At 49.9% G+C, this 24,216-nt stretch overlaps 3 protein-coding genes across 6 annotated transcripts in view; 1 reads left to right on the top strand and 2 right to left on the bottom strand.

Moving 5' to 3' along the window:
- The window catches only part of ACSF2 (acyl-CoA synthetase family member 2), a 36,137-nt gene extending 32,295 nt beyond the window's left edge, over positions 1-3,842 (bottom strand). For all 3 annotated transcript variants that reach the window (XM_030962196.1, XM_030962197.1, XM_030962198.1), the window contains exon 1: positions 3,687-3,842. In XM_030962196.1, coding sequence (XP_030818056.1) covers positions 3,687-3,772 — 86 coding nt within the window. In that variant the 5' untranslated portion in view covers positions 3,773-3,842. The remainder of the gene's footprint in view (positions 1-3,686) is intronic.
- A 10,258-nt stretch (positions 3,843-14,100) lies between these two features.
- LRRC59 (leucine rich repeat containing 59) lies at positions 14,101-18,095 on the top strand. The gene is made up of 6 exons (XM_030962149.1): positions 14,101-14,417; positions 14,929-15,087; positions 15,390-15,494; positions 16,073-16,145; positions 16,574-16,747; positions 17,292-18,095. Exons 1-6 carry the CDS (start codon positions 14,253-14,255, stop codon positions 17,534-17,536), a joined length of 921 nt encoding a protein of 306 aa, XP_030818009.1. The 5' UTR covers positions 14,101-14,252; the 3' UTR covers positions 17,537-18,095.
- A 1,433-nt stretch (positions 18,096-19,528) lies between these two features.
- Positions 19,529-24,166, bottom strand: EME1 (essential meiotic structure-specific endonuclease 1). 2 transcript variants are annotated; one of them, XM_030962147.1, is made up of 8 exons: positions 23,498-24,166; positions 23,287-23,414; positions 23,019-23,111; positions 22,541-22,662; positions 22,217-22,346; positions 21,590-21,705; positions 20,381-20,570; positions 19,529-20,032 (listed from the first exon to the last, which is right to left on the bottom strand). In XM_030962147.1, the coding sequence occupies exons 1-8, from the start codon at positions 24,159-24,161 to the stop codon at positions 19,856-19,858; spliced, it is 1,620 nt and encodes a 539-aa protein (XP_030818007.1). In that variant the 5' UTR covers positions 24,162-24,166; the 3' UTR covers positions 19,529-19,855. The 2 variants fall into 2 exon arrangements, with proteins under 2 accessions (XP_030818007.1, XP_030818008.1); XM_030962148.1 differs by lacking the exon at positions 23,019-23,111 and having other exon boundaries at positions 19,530-20,032.
- Between the last annotated feature and the right edge of the window lie 50 nt (positions 24,167-24,216).

Here is a 24,216-nt window from a genome sequence, read left to right as displayed (position 1 = left end):
AAACTGAACTTCCTTCTATTGCTTGAAAACTCCTGGGCAAAACATGTGTATAAGTGAGGAGATGAAAGACAGCTCTGAAGAAAGGCCTTTATAAACATCGGTTCCATAAATCAAAAAGTAGAAAAAATTCTCCCTAAAGCAAGGGCAGGATGAATGCTCCTAGGAGAGTTGTGAAAGCCAGAACAGCCACCCACAGCCACTTGCTGGTTGAAATGGAGACTGAAGAAGTCCCTGACCCATCATAGCTCGAGAGGGCGGATGAAGAACTCTCAGCTTGTTCCTTAAAACGCTTAATGGGGCCAGTCACACTCTCATCTCCCTCAAGCCAAGTCATCTCCGGTGTCAGCAGAGCCTGCCCCTGAGTTTCCTGCCTAGGAAGGGCTGGAGAGGGCAGGGAGCAGCTGCTGACCTGGTTGCGCAAGAGCTCTTCCCCCCAGCATCATCTCAGGGGGCACTAGGAGCCAAGCAGGCTCAGCACTGGGAAAAATAAACAACAAAAGAGCATCACAAAGAGACTGGAGAGAGGAAGAAATACTACAAAATTCAGATTGAGAAAATTCAATCAAAACCCAAAGTGACCAGCTGAAACAGTCTCCTGCTCTCTGCAGTCAGCCTTCAAAGAGGTACTTGCCCAGCCCTGCACTGCCAGTGAAAAGGGGAATATCTTACACTCTCATGTCTTGGCAATGCATTACACAGATCAGGCTCTCTGGGCTTACTGGCTCAATATTTTCCAGACCTGAAGAGCCAAAAGGTTTCACTGACTTTTCAGAACAAGACTTTTACACTAAATGCAAGAAGGCACAAAGCTCCAGGTTTCGTGGTTTGGCTTCCTCCTTATCCCCAAACATGAGGATGAAAGTGCATCAAAGAGTAGTAAAAGATATCATTACAAAGCAACATGCTGAACAATACTGAGAAAATACTGCAGTATTTCACACTGTGAACACAGCTTGGTCTCAGAGGTCCCAAGTATTCACATTTTCAAATTAAAGCATCAGCAAATGATGAGGCTGAAATTAGAGGCTAAGAAAGCTGATATCTCATGCTCATAAGCCAGAGTCACTGACTCTTCTCAAAGCACTAACTCACATAATTTCTTCAAATGCATTAAGAAAAATTCTCAACTGCCATCGAGTCTGAGCTCCCCAAATTCTGGTCTGACATTCACATGTGCTTCAGCATTTCTGTATCACTTTGACAGTGGCAGAAATGAAAGGTGTGGGATAAAACACAGCAGCCTTTTGGAAGCACTGGGGATCAGGAGTGGAATGAAGGAGGCAGACACAAGATACATTCATTATCAGCAGCATCATGCTGGAAATCACATAGGGCTGGTCTCCCTCCTACCTACAGCCAGCAGCAATGTATGTATCTGATCTGAGAGAATGTATCAAGAGACCTCTAGAAAGAAAGGGTCCAAAGGATTTAGAAATAACCTCTGTGTTCACCTTTGTTACAGAAAACAAGCCATTCACCCTTCACCTCTTCCTACAAAGCATCTGGTGCTGCTGGAGATAAAACAAGACCCATGGTCTGATATTACACCAGCTCTCATTTCCTTGACTCAGCCAAAGGAGAGCAGATAAAACTCTGCTTGCTCTTGGGTGTCAGCCCTGTAAACCATGGCTTTTGGAGAGCACATGCCTTTTGTTAGCAGCACATTTCAGCAGCAAGACAGCCTGCAAATGAGCCAGCCTCATCCACAGGCTGTTCGTACAAAACTCCAGAACCCTCAAATTCAGCAACGCAGCTCAACAGAGAGACATCAGAGATCTCGTAAGAATGCATCCTCCTCCTCTTCCCAGCAAAAGGCGGGAGAGCAGCCAAATCCCAGCAATCCCAGAGCTCTTTTGCCTGATTGCAGGGAGCAGAAATGATAAGACTGAGGCAAACACTCTGGGCTAACCCTAGGTTAGCTGTTTGTATTTTTCTCTGAACGGCCCAAATTAACAGTCTGGAGTTGTTGACATAAGATAACCAGCTCCGTTTTCACCTTTAACTCTTTACCAGTCTCTACAGAAATTATCAAAAAGGATGGGAGAGAAAACAAGGGAGTGTAAGCTCCTGTCCCCTTTGTAATGTGAAGGACACTGACCTGCCCTGTGGTGCCATCACATCTGCACCTGTGGGAAAGGCCCGGCCTTCCTCGAGCCTGGGAATTGTCCCAAATACAGAGTTCACACTTGAAGAGGTTCACAGATTCTGCCAGTTCCTTGGCTCATGGACATCTACCAAGAGCATCTCTCCCCAAAACAAGAGCTTTTGGGTGTTTTCTGTAATATGACTGCAATTAAAGGGTGGTGAAAATTCACTCTGCTCTGTCCTCACTTCTCCTTTAATCTATTGACTAAAAAGTTAATCAGATACTTACTACATTTTAAAAATATTATTAATATTTTCGTTTAAGGAGAGATGAGGTTCCCAGGGTTTTCAGACTCCTCCTGCAGTAACTTTCTGGTTTTGTTTTCCACTCTCTGCCTTCTGCACTCTCCCTGCCAAAAGGATAAACAAGCCTACGAGCAGAATTCAGTAAACGTTTTTTATAACATTACTAGAGTTTACTCTCTAAATACATGCTGTCTCTCTCCAAGGGCTTTGTGTTGTCCCTCAGTTTCAGTTCTGGGCTGGAATGAGCTGCAGTGAACACTGTCATGCTTCCCTTCTCATCCTATTTCCTAAGAACAGATTCTGAGAAGACAATCTTCACACACCTATGATGAAATGGCTTCAACACTTCACTCCTAATGTCAAACCAGCTGAAAAAACACACCTAAACCCTGTCTGTGAAAAACAAGGAATGGCCCACCTGGTTCTTGGAATTGCTCATTGGAAGTCATTCATCCCGGTGATTATTACTCTGAATATCAGCTAATCCTTCAGAGCTTTTCTCAAAGCCAGATACTTCCCATTTCTGGTTTTTTTGGTTTTTGGGTTTTTTTTTACATGAACTTGCTCCAAAAGGCAGTGCTGAAGAAAAGCCAGGCAAAGAACTGGCCTGACTTCCCAAGCCCCAGAGCTTCTTGGTGTCCCAGACCTGCTGGGTCACCCAGTTCCCTGGGGGCTGCAGGACCACAGGGAGACAGGGACACTGACCGCAAGACAGAGCCCTGACGGAGGATGGGGCAGCCATTTGATACATTTCACATTGCTGCAATCTAGATGGAGCTGCTGCACAAAGTTCAGCCCTTGCAATGCCTCCACTTCCCTTCGCCTGCTGCTCAGGACTCGTGCCTGCCCCGGCCCACTCCCAAGCTGGGGCGAAGCAGATCCAGGGGATACAGCCTGCCTTCTGCCACTTTGGAGGGGTTTTAGGGGAGGCAAGGGTTACACATTGAGATGAATATGCCCTCCCTGCATGCAGCCACCGGCCTAGCTGGACACCCACAGCGCTCTGCAGCTGCCCTATAGTCCCTGGCCCCCACTACACATGGTCTTCATCCTCTGCAGCCTCTGTGCCCTACAGCTGCCCAACCCCAGAGTCCTCTGCCCCCTATAGCCCCCATATCTTCTCATCCACATCCCCCCTATCCCCTATAGCCCCTATTCCTTCTCATCCATAGCCCCCTTCCCGCTTTAATTCCTATCCCTTTTAGCCCCAGTCCCCTATAGGTACCCACGCCCTGCAGCCCCACAGCCCTCTGCCCCCTACAGCCCGCAGCTCCCGTGCCCCAGCCCATCCCTACCTGCCCCGCGGGGCTCCCCGCCGCTCGCCCGCCCGGCGCAGGAGCTGCACTGCCCGGGGCAGCGCTGCCAGACGGGCCGTGGCCATTCCTTCAGCAGCGGCAGCACCCGAGCACCCGGCAGGCCCCGACCCGGCCCGTTGTGTCCTGTCCCGTCCCGTTCCGCCGCTCGGTGCTCGGGGGCGCTGCGCTCCATGGCCCGCCCCGGCCCCGGCCCCGCTCCGCCCCGCCCGCGGCTCCCCGCGGTCCCGGGACCCTTCGCCGGCCGGGAGGAGGCACCGGTGGGAAGGGAAGCAGAGAAGGCGCCCGCCCTGCCCGATCCGCGAGAGGGACTGGAGGCTCAGACGGAACCCCAACGGCCCGGCGGGGGGGCGCCCCCCCCACCCCCCCCCGCCCCGCCCCCCCCCCCACCCCCCCCCCCCCCCCCCCCCCCCCCCCCCCCCCTCCCCCCCCCCCCCCCCCCCCCCCCCCCCCCCCCCCCCCCACCCACCCCCCCCCCCCCCCCCCCCCACCCCCCCCCACCCAGAAGGGGTGGGGGCGGCGCTCCCCCCCCCACCCCCACCCACCCCCCCCCCTCCCCCCCCCCCCGCGCCCCCCCCCCCCCCGGACCCCCCCCCCGCCCCCCCCCCCCCCCCCCACAGGTTTTTCTGGGGGCCCCCCCCCGCACCCCTGCACCGCCGCCCGGCAACGAGGGGGCCGGAAGCGGCGGCGGCGGGGCCCGGGGGGGGGGGGGCGGCGCCCCCCCCCCGCGGGGGGGGGGGGGGGGGCGGGGGGCGGGGGGGGGGGTGGCGCGGCGCCCCCGCCTCTCGCACAGCCCAAGGGCAGGCGAACTGGTGCTCATAAACCCACACAACAACACCGGCGGCAGGATAAGCAACCCAACACACCAACCGCAAATAGCGAAACTTAGGCACAACACCCACACCAAAGCCCACAAAGGGCCAAAAGCCTACACCTGTCCAGCGGCCACGGGTGCGCAGCTTTTAAAAAGGAGAAGATTTGAGGGATGTAGTTCAAGCGAAGTTTTTGGTGTTTGGGAGCGGCACTGGGCGCCTCTGCGGGGGCAAGGGGATGGGGGGGGTTTCCCGGGCCAGGAAGAGGGGGCGGGGGCCCGCCGGGAGGCTTGAGCGCGCCACCCAGGGGGAGTGGGGTCGCCCCCCCCCGGTCGCCGTCTGCCCCCCCCCCCCCCTAGCCAGCCCAACCACCACAACACAAAAACCCCCCCTCCCCCTCCCCCTCTTCCTCCCTCTCCCCTGCTCCGCGCTTTTCCCCCCCTCCCGCAGGGTCTTCTGTGTTGCTTCAGCTGGGGCGCTTTGTCCTTTGCCGGCGCCTCCTCGCGTCCTCCCGCCCCCAGGGCCCTCCTGCCGCCCCCCGGGGGGTGGGGGGGGTGTGGCCCCCCGCGGGGACACGGGGCTGTGTCGGGGGCTTTGGGCCAGCGCAGCTTTTTTGGTTTTGGCTTAAGGCACGCCCTTTTTGTTTGGGCCTGGCAGAGCGACTGAAAAGTTGGTTTTTTGTTGGCCTTTACCCCACCAAAACTCAAAACAACATGAAAAAAAAAAACTAAAGGGGGCACATATGTTGAAATTCCCCATATGGGAGGATTTACGGGAAGCGGTCGGTCTGGGTAGGTGGGGTTAAAGGGGGAGTGGATGTGTTAATAGGGTTCTAATGGACTGGGTTGCGGGGCTTGAGGTTTTAGTTAGGGTTGGGTTGAGGCTAAAAATCCATTGCAATTAAGACGCACATGTTAATTTTTTTTCCATCTTTTCGCTAAGGGTTGTAATCACTACCATCCACGCTGTTGATTTGTTTTTGTGCGGGGGGGTGGAGCTTGGGTAGGGATTGGCCTCGGTCCGGGGCTGGGGCGCCGGGCGTCGGCGGCCCCAGCCCTCAGCGTTGTGGCCGCGCTCGGCTCCACCGCTGGGCCCCCCTTGTCCGGCGCCCAGGCAGGGCCCCGCCCCGCCCCCCCTCCCCGCGTGTCCCCCTGGGCCCCCCCCCCCTGCCGGCCTCCCGCCCGCCCCCCCGCCACACGGGGGGCGCCCCCCCCCCCCCCCGCACGGCCTCCCCCCTCCCCCCCCCTGGATTCCTGCTGCGGGCTTCCCCCCCTCGGTTTTCCCCCCCCTGCTTGGCTCGTCCTCTCGTCTCCCCCTCTTCTTCCCCCACCAGCTGTGTGGCGCTCCTGGGATGGTTGGTGGTTTTTTTCGCGAGGGGTGGCTCTTTTTTCTCTGAGATGTTTTTTGTCTCTGATTGCCTCTTGTTTTTTCTTGGCTTTTTCTTTTTTTCCCTGTGTGGTTGCCTCTTTTTTTTTTTCCCCCTGGCTTTTTTTTTTTTCTTCTTTGCCCTCTGTTTTTTTTTTTTGTTGTTTTTGTTTTTTTTTTATTCCATAAATATAAGCTTCTTCCTGGCAGACAGAGGTCTGACCAGCAAGGCAGCCACGACGCTCTCCGACCGCCCCCGAGGCTGCTCCGTCTCTTATACCACAAATTACGTATATCATATTTACCTTTACCTTCCAATACCTATCACCCATGTTGGACAGTGCACCCCTTCCCCAAACCAATCCCTGAGTGCCAACACCACAGCAGAAGATGGAGAACAAGAAGAAGAAGGAAGAAGGATGAGACACGCCCTGTTCCCTCCATCTTGTCCCCATTACCTTTATACAAAAATTTTTTAAAACTTATATTTTCACCCTGTGTACACCTTATAAAAACACCCTTTAAACCTGTGACACCTTCCAGCCCTCATACCAAACTGGCAATTCATTTGCAGGATCGAAATCCAGCCACCAAGTGTTCCGGGCATCATGCCAAGATCTCCGAGCCCCCTGACGGGGTTTCGGCTCTCGACGTGGTCTCGGGGGACTCCTCACATCCGGAGTGATGTGCAGAGTTCCCACATCTCCCCCTTCTGTTTGCACCAAGAACACCTCTTTGGCAACTCGATCCATGACCCGCCGCACACATAAAAGAATGCATGGTATGATGAGCAGAAGAACTACCAGTATCATTAAAATATAAAATCCCATTTTAAAAATTCTTCTCCATAAAGGAGAAGGGTCAAAAAATTCCACCAGATCATTGATCCAAGTTCCAGTGATTTCGCCCAGCTTTTTTATGCTATTTTCTATTTTTTGAATATTTTGATGAATCGATTTTGAATGATCTGACAGGTTCATGCAGCACATCCCTTCAAACTCTTCACACTCCGTGCACCAGCAGTTGATAGTCAATTGCTTCCCTGTTTCGGAGGGTTGCTCGTCTCACACTGTTGATGTCTGTTAACATGTCACTCAGTGTAAGAGAAACAGCTCGAGCATGCTTGCTCAGCCAGCAACCCATACGATTCAGTTGAGTCAAGGCCACCCCCGATGCGGTCTGGGGTGAGAAAATTGCAACTGCAATTCTCTGAGCCTTGTCCCCATGTGTGCACATCATCATCACAATTTGGACTATATTGTTCCACTGATCTTTTCTCCTTATGTGTTTGCTCTTTCAAAATTCTCAAACTGGGTGTTAGCAATGAAATTCTCCCAATGCTGCATGGACCACCTTTGACATTTGCAGGGATACCAGGTCAAATTCTGTCCCCACAAATGAAAAAGATTCCCTGTGGTAATTGTGCTGGAACCTGGAATGATGCTTTGGTTGTCACCTTGGTGCATTTGCACCAAACAGATGCATTTCTATAAAAAGGATGATTTGGAGTGACATAGATTGTCTTATTTTTTGTTTGTGTCACCTCTGGAAGTTCAAATTTTATACAAAAATTCATTTTTGTTGATCCAAGAATTTCCAGTTCCTCAAGTTCAAAAGAAGCCACAGGGAGGAACTGTGTCCAAAGACACCACTCATTCACAGGATTTGAAATGACCTATGAAATCTTTATAGGAGTATTTTTTGGAATTGGCCATTCATTCACCGGCAAGCCCACCAAACATGTTGAGAATGGTCTCCCTGGCCTCGAATCTGTCAAGCAGATGCTGTCTAAACCTGCTGCATTGGCCAAAGCTTCTCAAACATTTTGTTTTGGCTGGACCATGGGCAAATCTGCTCCATTGCCTAAGGCAATAAATGGAAGAATGAGGCACATGAGCAATACCTGATCGAATCTCAAGCTCACGGCTTCACTCCCTGTGAGAGGCTTTGCCATGCCGTGACACCCAAGCCCCTGAAAGAAACCCCAAGTCCTTAAACTCTTTATGTGTTTTTCGAGAAGATGTCCACGGTCTTGTCTTCTCCCTCTGTCTGCGTGCTCGCTTCTTGTGTTCCAGGATCCATGTCTTCCTGTGTCCGAGTCCGGTAAGGCTTCACGTGTCTCGCTGACACCCACCTCGGACCTCGCCTCTCGGTTTTTCCCTGTAGCAAATTTTTGATTTCAGCAATCTGTGACCTGGAAAATGAATCGTGCAAACACCTGGATAGTCTAACAACACAATTAACAAGTCTTTTGATTTCTGCATTGCTCAGTCAAAAAATTTTTTTTTTTTTCAATGGTAAATGAATTGTAGAAAAATTCATGCCTGACATTGTCAGCAACTTTGCCCTTGCTTTTTTTTTATGATAATTTGGGATGCCATCTCCAGGTCCATGAGGACCGTCTTTGGAGACCTTTGTAACTTTCTTGAGTTCTTTCCGCACTTCAGGTGTAAGAGTTCTGGGAGATTTGATATCATTGTCCTCTTTCAAAAGATCAAGCCTCTGGGATGTCATCATTTGTGATCCCCAAGGTTGGTCTCATCTTGTTGATTTCTCTGAAAACTGTTGCAGGTCATGCAAATTGCCGACTTCCATTTTCTGTGGTCTTATTGTTCACTCCGAGATCTTCCACGCTAGGTATTTCCATGGTGCGATCTCCAGAATCTTGGAAACACTGATTTCCAGTCCTGCCTTCTGCACCTCTGCAATCACACAGTCACAAGCTTTTTGCAGCTCCTGTTGTGTTGGTACCTTTGCAGAGGCTCCTCCCTGTTGATGCTTGGGACGTAGAATGCAAGTGGAGGAGCATCATCTGGATGGAGCAAAATGCTGAAGAAACAGTCTTTGAGACCAATGATCACAAGTGGCCAGTCATTGAGAGTGAAGGAAGTCCCTGTTGAAGCGGTCCCATGTCCTCAATGACTTCGTTGATCTTCCTGAGGTTGTGCAGCAGTCTCCATGAGCCTGAAGTTTTCTTCCAAATGACGAACACTTTCTGACGAACTGAGAATTCCATGGACATGGTCTCCAGAGGGAAAGTCCTGCTGATCAAACACCGGCATTACTTGTTCCGCTGCATGTGGTGGCAAAGCGATAGCTTTGGCTACCGCGGTGTTCTCTGGAACAGTCAGTGGTGATCGAAGAGCTTTGGCTAAAACTGTCAGTTCTTCTTTCTGATTTGCCGAAACAATCGAAGGATAAATGACAAGTCCAAGGATGCTGCTTCCGTCCTTACCAATTATTAAAAAGTCCTGTCTCTTGGGTGAAGTTCCAGTGATGCCAGTAGGTATCACTGTGTGACTCTCATCCATGAAGCAACCCAAAGTCCACAATCTTCTGTGGGCGAAGCACAAGGGTTGGAATCTCTGTGCAGTCCACATTTGTGCGTCTTTTTTTTTTTTTTTTTTGCTTGTGGAATAGTCAACGTTTTCTTGCCCGTGCTTCTTGTCAGCATTCTCATGCACTTGATCGAGTTTCACATTGTTTACTGAGATCTACCTGGACTTTTGCACCTGCTAAAACACAAACAAATCCATGTCCCTGCAAGGACTGGAGGATTATCTCAAAATCTTGGAGGTGAAGAATGGGTCCTGATTTGAAAATAAAACATTGATTTGTTCTGTTTCAGTCTCTATGCAATATTGCATAGGGAAATGTAAGATAACAGCAATTAGAAATCAATCAGATAATACACATAACCAATAACACATCTGAAATCATACAATTATCAATCACTGCAACACTGAACTGTCATCCCAGAGTCTGCGACAGCTGATGAACCTTAAAACAACAGAGAACTGGAGAACTCATGTCCGGATTCATGTTTCTCCAAACTCCCTTTGAAAACAGGCTCAGCTATCATATATGGTCAAATTGTCAAGCCAAAGGGACTTGAATACTTTTTGATGCAGAAAACATCTGGGCTGATTGTCAATCATTCCATTCAAGTAGAGCTAGAACTTGGCCAGAGTTCGAACTCTAATTGATGGACATCACTTAATACATTTTAAAACAAGACTCTTAAAAACAGCAATTATGAGTAGGAAACCTTAGAATTAAAAATCAATCAAACCATTAAGTAATTGAATTCCTCCGAAACTTCTGTCTGGATAGAAATTCTTCAAACACAGCAAACCTCTTAAATTCTCGGCTGCAGTACTCTATAATAACTGAAGAAATAATAACTGAAGAAAACCATGAAACTGGCAATCTGGATTCAAAAGAAACCCAAAAAACATGAGTAGTTAAGAAACAAAAAGAGAAGATTCTGAAGAGACACGTAGATGATCTTGTAGATGATCACACAAAGAGATAATGAAACACATTAAAGCTGGCTGTAAATATTACAACACCTTGATAATAATTCTTATCATAAATTCTGAGAATTCTCATTATATAATCAACTTATCAACAGGAAGTGTTTGAAGGGGTTATCACGATCTTTTTAAAGTATTCATATAGCATTAATAACAATCCTTATTTATCAGTATCACCTATAAAATCCAAAAATAACAAAGGTTACAAACTCAATGCCAACAAAACTCTGAACCATTGGAGAATCAGCTGATGATCCCACAGATAGGATCTGATTGATATTTCTCAAATGCTCTGTCTTCAGAGATATTTTAGGTAATTGAATCATTACTAATACTTCTATCTTTATATGGTAGCTTCCTTCCCTTAGAGGCATTTTTCACAATAGAAGATTTCCATCTACATCATATTTCGAATAACATTGATTTGCACAGGTTTCCCTTTTTTTTCTGTATCTTGGGCAAAAGCCCGGTGCTTTCTCACTTTACACTGATTTTGGACAGCTTTTTACTCTATCTTTTGCATCTGAAGCCTGATCATCTGGTAAATGCTGTTTCCGTCACTTCTGTGGGACCGGACTGTTGAGGAGCTCGGTGTGTCTCACACAACATGTGCTGCACCCGCGAAAAATCTCCAACTTGAGATTTTGATGGAGGCTGAAACTGTGTGCTGGCTGCTGTGGTTGCCTGTGTGCTGGCTGCTGGGGCTGGCTGCGTGCCCGCCGCCACGGGATCGGAGCAGGGCCGGTACCCCGGGCACCCTCTGCACCCTGATCATGCCCCGTCTCTGCCTGTGACCGACACCCGCGCTGCCCCGATCCCGATCTGGCTCCGTGCCACCGCTCGGCCGGTGTTCATGCCGCGTTTGCGAACTGGGGAAAAAACCTTCCTCTTTGACACCCCTTGCGTGAAACTGCCGCCGCCATCGCGCATGCGCCCGCCTCCGCCGTGCCTCCCGCTCCCGCGGTCCCGCGCTCCGCTCCGTCCGGCCGGGCCCCGCTCGGGGCTGCCCTCGCCGCCGCCGGACCAAGCCCTGGACGGCTGCTGACCGCCCGCTGTTGCGATTGCGTGCACCGCCGTGCGCGCTGTGGCCTCCAGTGCTGCTGTGCCTGCGACTCCCCCCGCTGCCGCCGTGGCCCCCTCGCCCTCCGCAACCCCTACGGCCGCCTCTGCGGCTCCCCCGGGCTGCTGGCCGGCCGGCGCCGCCGTGGCACGGGTTCGCCAGTCGCCGAGAAGCAGCTCTCCCCCGGGCTCCCCGACCCCCTCCGCCCTCCTCCCTCTGAAAGTTCTGGGATTTCTGGGCTTTCTGGGGACCCATGGGACCCTGGGGACTCTGGAGATGATGCCAATTCCTCCCACACCTGTTTGCCAGGCGTTACTTTTGCCCCTCCCTGGTCGGTAAGGGCAACTACCACCTGCTGATGGCAGGATGGCTTCCCTTCCCCCATCCTTGAGAGAATACTTCCTGCCTGCTGATAGCTGGCAGACCCCGCGGAATTCCGCGAAATTGCCTCCAACATTATCCTCACTGGGGATAAAAGCTTCAAGGCCGTTTTTTTTTTTTTTTTTTTTTTTTTTTTTTTTTGTCATGCCCTGTAGGGCTGGCAAGGATCGGGCTGCTTCTAGCTGTGCTGGCATTTGGGATTGGACACGCGAACGCCTCCCTGGGGCAACAAAGGTCTGACCCGAAAGGCCTGGAACCGGAGGAACCGAGACTGGAGAAGGGGCGGAGCTCCCCGAACTCGAACCCCGAGCCCGCCTCCTCCTTGCCCGTGTCGTCACAGGGGAACGGACACGCCTCCGACCACGCCCCCACTTCTTCCGGGCATGCGTAGCCTTGGGCACGCCTCTCACCTCCCCCTTGCTCACTGTCTCTGTCCCGCTCCGCCTCTGATGTTCCTTCCTCCCCGGACTCCCTCTCTTGCCCCTCTGACGCCGTATCCATGACTCCCGACGGCGCGCGCAGTTCCCCCCCGCCTGTGCCTGCTTTCTTGCCGCGATCCTGGCAGACCTGCGCGGTTTGACTTCCGGGTGTGGGGTTCCCTCCCTGCGTTTCCCCACGGGAGCCTGGAGCTCTGCAGCTGCTCCGGCTTGCTTTCCCCCCGTGTCCGATGCAGTGGAATCGAACCCTGACTCCTCCCCGGGTCTCCCTGTCTTGCCTCTCGCGTGCACTTTGGGCACGGCTCCACCGGGGACCGCTGCCGCCGCCGCCGCTGCGCTTGAAGCAGTTTGAAAATCCCTGCCCCCCACCATCTCCACGGCCTCCCCGCCTCCCGGCCCCGCCGCCGCTGCCTTTGCAGCGCAAACGGGTCCGCCGCGAGAACGGCCTTCCCCCTCCCCCTCTGGCATCTCCCGGGTCCCTCTACCCGATCCTGAGATCTCCCCCCCTCCCCTTTTGCTCCCGCGGGCCGGTCAGATGTGCTGTAACAGCGCAATCTGATTCCTCGATCCCGCTTGGAAGTGAGGAGATATCAGAGTCAGACCCTGAAACTTCTGAAGTGTCTGAAATTTCCGGGTATTTTTGAGGTCCCGCAGCCCCTTGGGATGAGAGAGTTGCAGATGGTGAAATCCCCCTTTTATCGGGGCCTGCCTCTTTTCGGGCAGCCGGGAGCAGAGCCAATCTCCTTCTCTGGCTTTGCTCCTCTCCTTTTGCCTCTGTCAGAGATCTGACAGATTTCCGCCGGGCAACTCTTTTAGAGATTGCCTCAAGCATAACCCTAGCTGGTGCTAGTAATTTTGTGGCTATTTCATCCCTTTTTAACTGCTGAGAAGTAAAGATGTCTATTTATTTCTTGCCAAAAACCGACTTCAAACAACAGACGCGTCTCTGTATAAGGATAATTGCGTCTGACCCAAAGTAAAAGATCTTTGAGCTCCTTCTTAGAGATTGAAGGGGTTTGTGCTTGTGCCACGCCCTGTAGGGCGGATAGAATGGTCAGTTGTTCCTAGGAGAGTGTCCCCCCCATGTTCTTAATTCTGAACCTTCTTACCAAAGCGAGGTCGTCAGGGCAGTCTGGAAGTCCTGCTCACCGGCCTGCAGCTCACAGGAGGATGGATCCCAGGCGCGCCTCTGGGTCCGGTCCAGGCTGTCCTGCTACGAATTCTTCTTCGGCGAAGGTGGGAGTGCGAGTTGACCTTGCGTGGCTGCCTGCTTTCCGCTGCTCTGGCTGCTTCCCAAGGAGGTTTATCGGAGCCCTCCTGGGAACGAGTCCAGCTCTGGGAGCTGCCCACTCGAAGTTTTTCTTCGGGTCCTCTTCGAAGCTGATCTGGAGCTTGCTTCGGGTCTTCTCTGGGTGCCCCTTGGGCGCCTCTGCCCTGGCTGCCCACCCAGGGACGCCATGTCTCGGGGTCGGCTGCTTGTTCTCTGCCCCCGAGGTGAGTTGGGTGGTCCAGGGAGCGACCCCAGGCTCTGAAGAATGAGACTGGACTCTTTGCTGTTCGGTCTTCAGGTTGTTTATTAAGTCTTATCTACAAAATTTTCTTCCTGGCAGACAGAGGTCTGACCAGCAAGGCAGCCACGACGCTCTCCGACCGCCCCCAAGGCTGCTCCGTCTCTTATACCACAAATTACGTATATCATATTTACCTTTACCTTCCAATACCTATCACCCATGTTGGACAGTGCACCCCTTCCCCAAACCAATCCCTGAGTGCCATCACCACAGCAGAAGATGGAGAACAAGAAGAAGAAGGAAGAAGGATGAGACACGCCCTGTTCCCTCCATCTTGCCCCCATTACCTTTATACAAAAATTTTTTAAAACTTATATTTTCACCCTGTGTACACCTTATAAAAACACCCTTTAAACCTGTGACACCTTCCAGCCCTCATACCAAACTGGCAATTCATTTGCAGGATCGAAATCCACCCCGGGAAGGGGCAGCGTAGGGCAGCCGGATGTGCTGGGGGCTTGTGACCTGGCCTGCAGGTATTTAAAGCAGTGAGGTTCTGTGTCCCGCTGGCCCGGCAGCCGCTAGTTACTGCTGTCCTGGGATAAGAATCTTTTTGGACACAGAGATGGATCCGGAGATGACGTGACCTCGGAGCAGCCGCGGGGAATGGACAGACTGACGCGGGAGAAACCGCAGAGGCCGAAGCAGAACAGGTGTCAGAGGGGGTCGGGTGAATGTCCATGCTCATTCAGTGCCTTATTTGTCTTTCAGGCCGCTCTTCCGAAAGCTACTGTCTTGGATTTGTCCTGTAACAACCTCATTTCCTTGCCGGTAAGGTGCTAGAGAGCCTCCGTGGGGATGAGTCTGCTGGGAAATATTTGGAAAGATAGCTGGTGCTTCAGTAGAGGCTCACCAGGCGCTGTGGAGCTGGCACTTTCGCTGCCCTGAGGTGGCTGAATGACTCAGTTGTCAGTGACAGGTCATTGCTGGCAGTGGATTTGGCTGAGGCGGGAGAGAGTACAGGGTTGAACTGTGTGAAGATTGTAGTACATTCCTTCCAGAGCATCCCCAGGTGAATACAGAGGAGTTTCATCAGCAGTGGAGACTTGGGTTTGTTTCCGTCATATTGTCATCCATAACCTTCTCGGTCTGTCTTATCTGTCCCACTGTGTCTCACCTCCATCTTCCAAGGCAGAGGAGGAGAGCGATTTTCCTCCATCACAGTCCTGTAGTAAGTCAAGGATTTGTGCCTGATTTGAGATGCAGGCTATCTCCATGCACTTAGGTTCTTCTATAAAGGTGCTGACCAGCTTTCTCTGGGTTTTCTTTGTTTGGGTTTTAGTCAGACTTCTGCAGTTTGATGCATCTGGTGAAACTGGATTTGAGTAAAAATCGGTTGCAACAGCTGCCCTTGGACTTTGGCCGCCTGGTCAATCTGCAGCACTTGGACCTCCTGAACAACCGCTTGGTCACCCTGCCAGTCAGCTTTGCACAGCTCAAGGTAAAACTGTTTGCTGGGCAGTTACGTAAAGCTTTGGGATGCAGCCCAGGGTCTTGTGATCCTGCTCAAGTTGATTTCTCTGGTAAAGCATCCATCCTGCTGACTACCCATTTCAAAACTCAGCTGGGTCTGCACCGCAGCCCAGTAAAAATCCTCTCAGTCTATCGAAAACATCTCTGCTCGTCTGTACCTGTTTCATTAATGTGAAAGCTAAGCAGTTCTTTGCTTCTGCTTTGGATCTCTTAAATAATTCCAAGATTGCTGTGCTCTTACAGCCTCCCCTTTGTTGTGCCTTTTTGCAGAACCTGAAGTGGCTGGATCTGAAGGACAATCCCCTGGATCCTGTCCTGGCAAAAGTGGCAGGAGACTGTCTGGATGAGAAGCAGTGTAAGCAGGCTGCTGTCAAGGTAAGGAGTCTCATTTTATTCTAATTTTTTTTTTCCTTTCATGGCTTTGCGAGTGATTCTTCCTCTGTTTGCTTAGCAAGCTGGGCAGCTGCTGCAGGAGCATGAAGTTTCTTCAGGGAGTGAGGTGCAGGTCCACTGCACTGACTCCCCTACTGCTGTGCCTGTAGAGAGCAAACACCTGGCTGAGGAGGATGCTTCTCCATTTGTGGAGTTAAGAGAGGATTAAATGCTGGCTGCCAAGAAAGGAGGCATAATCAGACATAGTAATCCATGCCTGTGCTGATAGTACAAAGACCTCTGGAGAAGTTCTGGCAAACATAAATAGAAATGTTCTGTGATCCTCTGAATCACTGAGCACCAGTTTGCCATGTTTGTTTTTAATGGGAGGATTTGTTTTTTAACAACAGAGACTCACATAAGTTGTGAGTTCTTTTCAGAGCCGTAGCTGTAGGGATAGGTGAGGGTTGGGGGTCAGCCCCAGCTGCCTATCCTCAGCCACACTCCATCTGTTGTGCTCTGAACTGACTGTGCCACTAGGCTTCTGCACAGCCCTCAGGTTGTTTTCTTGGCTGTTTAAGGTACTGCAGCACATGAAGGCAATCCAGTCTGAGCAAGATCAACAACGGCAGCGGAAACTCCAGGCAGAGAGAGGTAGGGACAAAGAGCCCCTACGTGCTGTCTGCTGGGGACTGCTCTTGGTCTGTCTAACACACCCAAACATTTTGATCACCATCTAATAAATTGCCATCTAACACATACTTGTAGTCACCCAAACCCAAAGTACTCAGGGAATAGTAGGGTAAAAGGGCTGGAGGGAGAAATAGAGCAGGGTGGTAGTGCATGTGATTTCTTGGCCTGAGGAATAGTTAAATCTCTGGAAGGAATGTGCTGTAGGTTACCTATAAAACATGAAAGAAAAGCACAGCAAAATGCAAGGTATGTAATACTAAATAAAATGGTAATAAAGGAGGATAGTTGTTTAATTAGTTTCCTCATTCCAGTTGGGATAATAAGGTAATAAGGAAAATGGCAGTGACAACCCTCTGCATAAAAGGGAAAAACTTGCTATTAACCCCCAGAAATGGAGAAGAAGCGTGAAGCAGAACAGAGAGCAAAGGAGGCTCTGGAGAGAGAACTGCGGAAGCGAGAGAAGGCAGAGGAAAAGGAGCGCAGAAGGCGAGAGTATGATGCTCAGAAAGCTGCAAAACAGGAGATGGAAAAGAAAACTAAAAAGGAAACTGTGCACACCCGAAGTAAGTAGTGTCTGTTTTGGGTGCAATTGTGTCAGGTTTCATTGTCATTAGATTGTGATGCTGCCAGAATTGCTTTCATGCAGCTCAGGTACTGGGAGACTGGAAGATGGTGGGAGAGGGTAGGGTGGAACTTATAGGAGTTCTCATGAACTCTGCTGCTGTGCCCTTTCCCCCTTTTCCTATGTTACCATGAACTGTAGAGCTACAAGTCTTGAAGTTGTCCAGCTGTTCCTAATGAGAACTTCCCTCCACTCATTTTTTTCTTAAGTCTACTGAGCTACATTTGCATAATCAGATCTTGTGCAACACAGAGGTGCTTTACACCCCCTTCACTGCTGCCCATGAAACTGGATCTGAAACTTTTTATTCTAAGCAGTTACATCCTGCACATCTACTTATTTATCAGAGCTAAGTGATGAAAATTCACAACAAAAGCCAACTGCAGCAGAGGATTAAGTATCTTACCTGAATAGTTTGTTTGTGAGCACAGCCTGTTATCGTTATTAATTCCTCACATTCTGTCCTGTTCACGTTCTCATTGCAGAGCCGGCCTCCAGCTCCCGTCCCCCTCAGCCTCCCCGGCACAAGCCCTCGTGGTCACGGTCAGTGCTGAGAGTTCTGCTCTTTGTGCTGCTCTGCATCCTCTGTACCCTGGCTGCCTGCAAGCTGACGGAGCTGCAGCATCAACCTCTGTGCGTCAGCGTGAACACCCTCTACGAGGACGTGGTGGCTGCTCTGCAGAACCACAAAACTCTGCAGAACATGCTACAGCACAACTCGCACCAGTGATTGTCCTGGATGGGCACTTGCTTCATCAGCATCTCCTTCCACCATCTACGCAGCCAGAATTCCTATGGAATTGTGTTTTGATGAAACTGCTTTGAACCAGTCAGTGTTGGTTTGCTGGTCCGCTCCACAGAGCAGAGCTATTGTTCAAACTATCTTTGTTGTGCATGTCTCTCAGTCGGCCTGTAACTCCCATTACTTGTGCACATTAACCTAAACTTGCTACCACTCCTTGCCTCCAAGTTGTGTCCACCAGGATTGTGAGGTACAGGAAGCTGACAGTCTATAGGAGTGGGAACAAGCAGCCCTAACATCCATCTGGGTGAGACAGCTGTAGCTCTGAGCTAGAGGTGGAAGGTTTTTAATACATATCCATTCCTTGCTCTCATTTCTGTTTGTGCTAAAAATGGTGGTATGGCTGTGTGGGAATAATACACTAAGGCCACACTCCAGGACCAATTACAGGCATGTAGGATGGCTGTGCATCCCTATGTTGGAGCAAAGAGGCTGATGTGCTATTGAAAGAAGCTGAAAATTTTCAATACAATAGTTTTCACGGCAATTTGTCTGAACTGGATGTTTATGTTATTAACATAGTTTTCATTTTAATTAGGCCTTTTAGGAACAGCCACAAATTATTTCAAAGTACATGGGAATAATTCCTACCTGCTGCAGCTGCAGAAGCAGCACTGGGTGGCACTGTGGCAGCACTGCTGGCAGGAATGGGAAGCCTCGGGGCTGGGGAAAGGCTGGGAGGTTTGGTGGTTTGCATCTCAAGAGGAAAACTCACCTCTGCAATGGTCTGTGAATTATTTAGAATTTCCTTTAAAATTATTTAAAATTCATTTTAAAATTTCCTTAACTCCCATCAAACAGAAGTTTTTCATATCCTTAAGAGCTTTGTGAGTTCTTAAAATGAAGTGCAAGTTTCAGAGAATATCTGTGCTACAGATTCCACTGAGACATTCTACACTGGTTTCCAGAATCATTCCCTCTTCTCATACCTGGGATTATTGCTGCCAGGAGCAGTGCTATGGGGAAACCATCACAGCAGTAAACCCTCATTTTTCTGTAACCTCACGATAAGATTGTGGTTCCCTGAATGTCGCACAGGAGAGAGCAGCAGCATAAGTGTCAGATGAAAGGAAGGAAGGGGTGCCTCTGCCTCAGGAGGGTGCATGTTCTCAAAACTTCCTTCAAACACCTTTAACTTTTGCTTTGGGTGTCTAGCTCATCCCATTCTTTAAAATATCCTTACTCTCTATCCAGAAATGTTCAGGAAAATTACAAACAGCATCTAAAGCAATGTTTCCTCCATGCAGCCCTTCCTGCCAACATCCAGATAAATGTTACATAGGTTGGCGAGCATGGGCTTATACAATTTATAGATTCAGGTTAGCAGCACTTCTGGTCAGGCCAGGGCTCCAGCTGGATGCCTAGAACAAGTATCCAGGGCAGGTAGGGATTTTTCCACTGCAGGCAGCAGGGTTCCAAAGAGTTAACTTCCACAATGGGATGCAGTTTAATTCTCAGCAATGCTGTTACAAAAACCCTCAACTGTCCTTGTGTGCACACAAGTGCTGATGGCTGCATGGACAGGCTGTGGTCCCCAATCTAATTAAAAGGGAGCTTTTTCTGCCAACTGTTTAGACCTCATAATTCCAGCACATATAATCAGATTTCAAGACCTTCTCTAGATTAAGCCGTCTGGAGACTGAATCAGAGCACTCTAAACTTGTATCTGAAAATTAGTCTTACTCATTCCCATCTGCTACAGCGGAACAATGAGAGACTGTTTTGAGAGGTACAGTTCTTTCACCTCGCTAGAGCAGGTGCTGGGGGGGCAGCACCATGTTGCTCTAGCTTCAAGATTTGTCCCAAAGGAGGGAGAAGGTAAGTCCTTGCATTTCAGGAGAGCAACAGGAAGTATTCCTTTTAACAGAGGACATATCTGTCTATATTCAAGACGCCATGTTAAGCAAAGGTTATTCTTCAAAATTATTTATTTTATAGAAAGACAAATAAAACAACATCAGTTCTATAAGCTGTGTGCAACTCATGTGCTTAGGGAAGATGTTCACCATCTCTTGTGTAAACTCCTGCTATTCAGCAGCTTTATCCAACTTTTTTCCTTCTACAATAAAGTCTTAATGTGTTTCAAGTCTTTAAACAGGGATCAATGAGTGTTACCTAAGCACTTCTTCACAGAAGAAAACTGAAAACTCGACCAGACAAATGGTTAAAAACCCTTATTCCCTGGAGCTACCCAGTGAAATCCAAAATGGAACACTTAACTGAATAGTACAATCCTTTTTCCCTGTGCTACCCAGTAAAATCCAGACAGAGGTCGGGGTCGTGGGAAGTCATCTGCAGATAGATGCGTCGGGACAGTTCCGGCCCAATGCGCCGGGAGGTGGCTGTCACACCCTCCCCACGGTGCACAGGGATATTGGCCAGCATGTTCTCCCGCTCCTGGTCCGAGGAGCATTTCTCATAGGCCTAAAAGCAACAAAAAGGCAACAATGGGATCACCCACTTGCATCCATTGCTCAAAAAACCAATCAAAGCTATGCACCTGTACCTGCTCTGCCCTTCCACAATGCCCACTCATTTTTCACTTGGTCTCTGTCCAAGTCCCATCTGTGAGCTTGGAGAGTGAAGCCAGTGCTGCTCCCTGAGTGGGAAGCCAGACCAGTGGATGACAAGGAATCAGTTCCTTTGCTAACTTACTGAACCGCTCATGCAGAATCACTGTGTCTAATTGAATACTGATTACATTATTTCTTCCACTCCCTGCATGAGCTGGCTGCCTGCACACAGTGCTGGGTATCCCTGAGGCATCCTTACCTGGATCAGAAGCTGAGGAGAAGGGTAGGCAGACACGATAGCCTCAGCCATCTCAGAGCTTACACGGTTAAATTGCTGTATCTGCCTCTTCCAAACTTTCAAGAGACCCTTTCCAGAAGGATCCACCTTCACCCCTCTGCAACAGTCCTTCTCCAAGTAGAAAGAGAACCCTGTGTTCTCTCGCTCTCGCCTAGAGAGAACAAGGAATGCGGAAGCAAATGAGACAATGAGGCTGTGAAGAAAATCCTTTCCCTACCATCTGTTGTCACAGAGCCAGAGCGCCGTCCCTCACTTGAGCTGTCAGAGACACAACTGGCATCAAAGGAAACATGAATAATTTGACCCTGTTTTCTTTACATGCACTACCAATTTCTTTAAGACCCAGATTGCTCCTGAAAAATAAACAATCTGATACTCAGCAGCAATCCTGACACAAGCCAACTTGCAGACAAAGTGGTAAACAAAAATTCACCTTCTGGCTGTCAACCATAACAAAGCACTTTTAGATGTCATTTTTAATGACAGCTCATCTCTTGTCATGGCTGACATGAAAATCCAGCAGCTGCTGTGATAGGAATGCCAGGATTGCGTGAGACTGCACAAGATGGCTTTCTTAGCTATCACTGTGCAACAAGCTGCTGTCCTCCCTTATCAATGGAAAGAATCAAGTGTTTCATTCTCAGGAATGTCTCTTCATTACACACTGAAGAAGAAAAGCTGGCACTCTAAGAGCCAACCCTACTCGCATTCCCTTCCCACTCCAAAAATCTGGCTCAGAACAAGAGCTCTACTTGATGTCAAGGCTCCAGTGTGAAAGCCAAAGGTGGTGAGGCACCAGAATAAATTGCCCAAAGAAGGTGCAGATACTCCATCCCTGGAAGCATTCAATGTCAGGTTAGATGGAGCACTAAGCAACCCAGTGTAGTGGAAGATGTCCCTGCCCATGGCAGGAGGTTGGATTACATGATCTTTAAGGTCCCTTCCAACCCAAACCAGCCTGTGACTATGAAACCAGGGTTTGTCCTGATCCCTCTGCGGCAGGACATCAATTTCAAGAACAAGTCCTTTGTTGAAGGAGCTGCAAGAGCAGATGCTCTGTCACCTGCACCTTTAGGAACCATTATATCCTGTGTTGTATCTGCTATTCCTTCCCAGTAGCTCAAAGTGCAGCCTCTCCAAAGGTAGGACCAAATCTCCCTGCTTACTCACTTGTATGGTGCTTCAGCCACAGCTTTTGTGAACATAGTGGCATATTCCCCAAGCTCTTCATTGCTCTCAAAAATGCTGATTTGGACTTGTGTGCTCAGCTGCAGATCCACCAGGGCCTGTATCACCATTGGGAACAACAAATGGCGCAATCAGTCTTGCTGCATCAAATTCCATATTTGTCTGAAGCAGAAAAGGGTCACAAATGTCCTGCTATAGGACAAGAACCTTCACTCTCCATTTTGGGAACAGTTAAGACACTGAAGTATTTAGGGGCAGTCTGTCTCCTGACAGTTAATATCACCTCAGTGTCCTCTAAGCTGCCTCAGCTCCTCTGCGGCTCTTGTTATGAACAAGCCACCACCAATGGCCTTTGCCAATGGGCCATGAAGGGCAAGAGGTGCTGCGCCTGACATCAGTATCCAGGTGAATGAGACACATCAGTCTCTGTGGAAACAGGTACATGACTGAGCAGTGGGGAGCTGAACCCAAAGAGTTCTGTCCATAGACTGATGGATAAATGAATAATGACAGCCACGTACTCCCATGTACAAAATTGTGTGACTGGGTCAAATGTTCAAATACTGGGAGACAACAGATGATGGTTGCATGTGTTTTAAAAGCACTCACTTCTTTCACATCCATTCTGGATAAGTCCAAGTTAGAATCCTTAGACTCCTTTTTTCTCCTTCCTCCCCGTTTCTCTTGATTCCCACTTGCAGTCTGTCGCAGCCTTTGTTTTGGCTGAACTTGGAGAGACCTAAAAAGAGTAAAGTAAGACTGCGGTGACAGTCTGGACGGACCTTTGCTTCTGTTTCTGTCTAAAAAGTGGTGGAGCAGTTCTGGGGATACCTCTTATACTCCAGTCTTTGCTAGAAAGAATTAACATAAACACCTATGACATTTTTCAAGGCCAGAGAAAACACAGAAACATTTGGAGGGAAGAAGTCTGACCTGAAATAATTTTCTACTCCAACTACTGCCAGAGCCAGAATTCTCCCAGGCATTTTCTCCATCGTACGAGCCACATAGCTCTGCAGGGTCTCCTTCTGCCTTTCTGCACAGCCATCAGCATTCTAAAAAGATGAATGGGAAAAATAAGGAGTTAAACAATGTTGAGGTATACAGAGAAGCACAGCAAATTATTGCCCTGGTTGTAGGTCTGCAGAAAGAAGGAAAAGTAAAAAATAAACCCACTCGATGTAACAATGTGACTCTTCAGAGGAATGTGTGAAAAATTTTAACTAGCAAAGAAAGCTTGTCAGAACTTAACATTATACAGCCCATTAATGGCTTCTACACCCAGATTTCTGTTTCAGTGAAACCCTGCATTCCTCCCATACCAAAACCTTCCTGCCACTAAGAGGGATGGCAAAACACTGGTATTACATCAAGGCATGTTCAGGAGCACAAAAGTCATAAGCATTCTCACTTGCTTGTAGCTGTGAGCCATGGACAAAAACTCCTCCAAGCCAAGCAGAACCAGAACATTTGGTTCTTCTGTCCATTCATCTCCTCCTCCCATCTGTTCAGATATGAAAACAAACAGGCCAGTCTGTTTAGAATTCACTCAGACTCCCACTCAAATCTCTGAGCAGGGAAATTAGAAGGTGTTCACTTGGGCTACTAAATACAATTACTAATGACTGCAAATAAGACATGAGGAAAAGGATGAAATTATAAAAATTTTGCTCACATACCTGTGACGTCACTGTCTTTCTCCTCCAGGTGATGCTGCAGGGAACAGCGTGGTTCTCAAACACACAGGAATAATTGGCAGCCTGCAAAGCACTAAGGATCTGCTTGCCACCTTCTACCTGTAAGATGACTGAAATCGATGCACGGGTCAGGCCTCCAGAGAGAGAAGACAACAATCAGTACAAGGCAGCAGCAGGCTGTGAGGACAACTACCTGGATCTAGCACCACTGTTATGTATTTCTGGCACTCTCCTGGCCGCTGAGCTTTCAGCATCTTGGCAACGGCTCTCTTCCTCTCTTTCTCCTCCTCCTGCTTCCTCGTCTTTGCTTCTTGCTCTTTCCTTCTCTGCCACGCATTCTGGCAGATTGCCTCCCGTTCCTTCTGACTATATTGTCGCTTCTTGAGAGGGAGCGATGTTTCTGGCCTTTCTCTGCTTACCGGGGGGCTACTAGGCCTGTCAGAGTCGACTGGCAAGGAGCACAAGGAGGATGTCCCAACACTGCGTGTACCAGTCTCACTATTACAAGCTACTTCTCCAGACGGCGTCAGGTCTTGCCGAAGCCCTTCGCTCCCAGAAGCCATCAGGTCACCAGTAGCACAAAGCCCAGATGCCTCTCCTTCATCATCGGCGCCCAAGTTGAAAGGCTCAGGCTCCGCTCCCACCCTCATCTTGACAATCTCGTGCGAAGGGACGACGTCCACTCCCTCTTCGCTCCCGCTGCTCACCATCTCGACAACCTCTGCCACTTCAGGCTCAGGAGATGGCGACCGCGGGCGGCTCGGCTCGCCGAGGCATGGGGGCGGCTGCAGCAGGTAGGCGAAGGAGGGCAGGGTCTCTTCCTCGCTGCTCTCAGACCCCGACTCCCTCTCCGCCATCTCCCCCGTCTCCTCAGGGGCACCCGCGCCCGCCTGAGGGGAAAGCCCGCGCCGG

The sequence above is a fragment of the Camarhynchus parvulus genome, chromosome 18 (assembly GCF_901933205.1).
Source record: "Camarhynchus parvulus chromosome 18, STF_HiC, whole genome shotgun sequence".
Taxonomy (NCBI): Eukaryota; Metazoa; Chordata; class Aves; order Passeriformes; family Thraupidae; genus Camarhynchus; species Camarhynchus parvulus.
The sequence above is the reverse complement of the archived record's forward strand: the minus strand, read 5'-3'. Positions and strand labels throughout refer to the sequence as shown.

Excerpts from the sequence above, each read along its gene's own strand:
- LRRC59 (XM_030962149.1), top strand. The coding sequence starts at position 14,253 with ATGGACAGACTGACGCGGGAGAAACCGCAGAGGCCGAAGCAGAACAGG. Across the intron at positions 15,495-16,072 it reads GTAAGCAGGCTGCTGTCAAG|GTACTGCAGCACATGAAGGC; the intron begins GTAAGGAGTCTC and ends TGGCTGTTTAAG. Across the intron at positions 16,748-17,291 it reads GGAAACTGTGCACACCCGAA|AGCCGGCCTCCAGCTCCCGT; the intron begins GTAAGTAGTGTC and ends TTCTCATTGCAG.
- EME1 (XM_030962147.1), bottom strand. The coding sequence starts at position 24,161 with ATGGCGGAGAGGGAGTCGGGGTCTGAGAGCAGCGAGGAAGAGACCCTG. Across the intron at positions 22,347-22,540 it reads GGAGTAGAAAATTATTTCAG|GTCTCTCCAAGTTCAGCCAA; the intron begins GTCAGACTTCTT and ends TACTCTTTTTAG. Across the intron at positions 21,706-22,216 it reads CCAGAATGGATGTGAAAGAA|GCCCTGGTGGATCTGCAGCT; the intron begins GTGAGTGCTTTT and ends ATGGTGATACAG.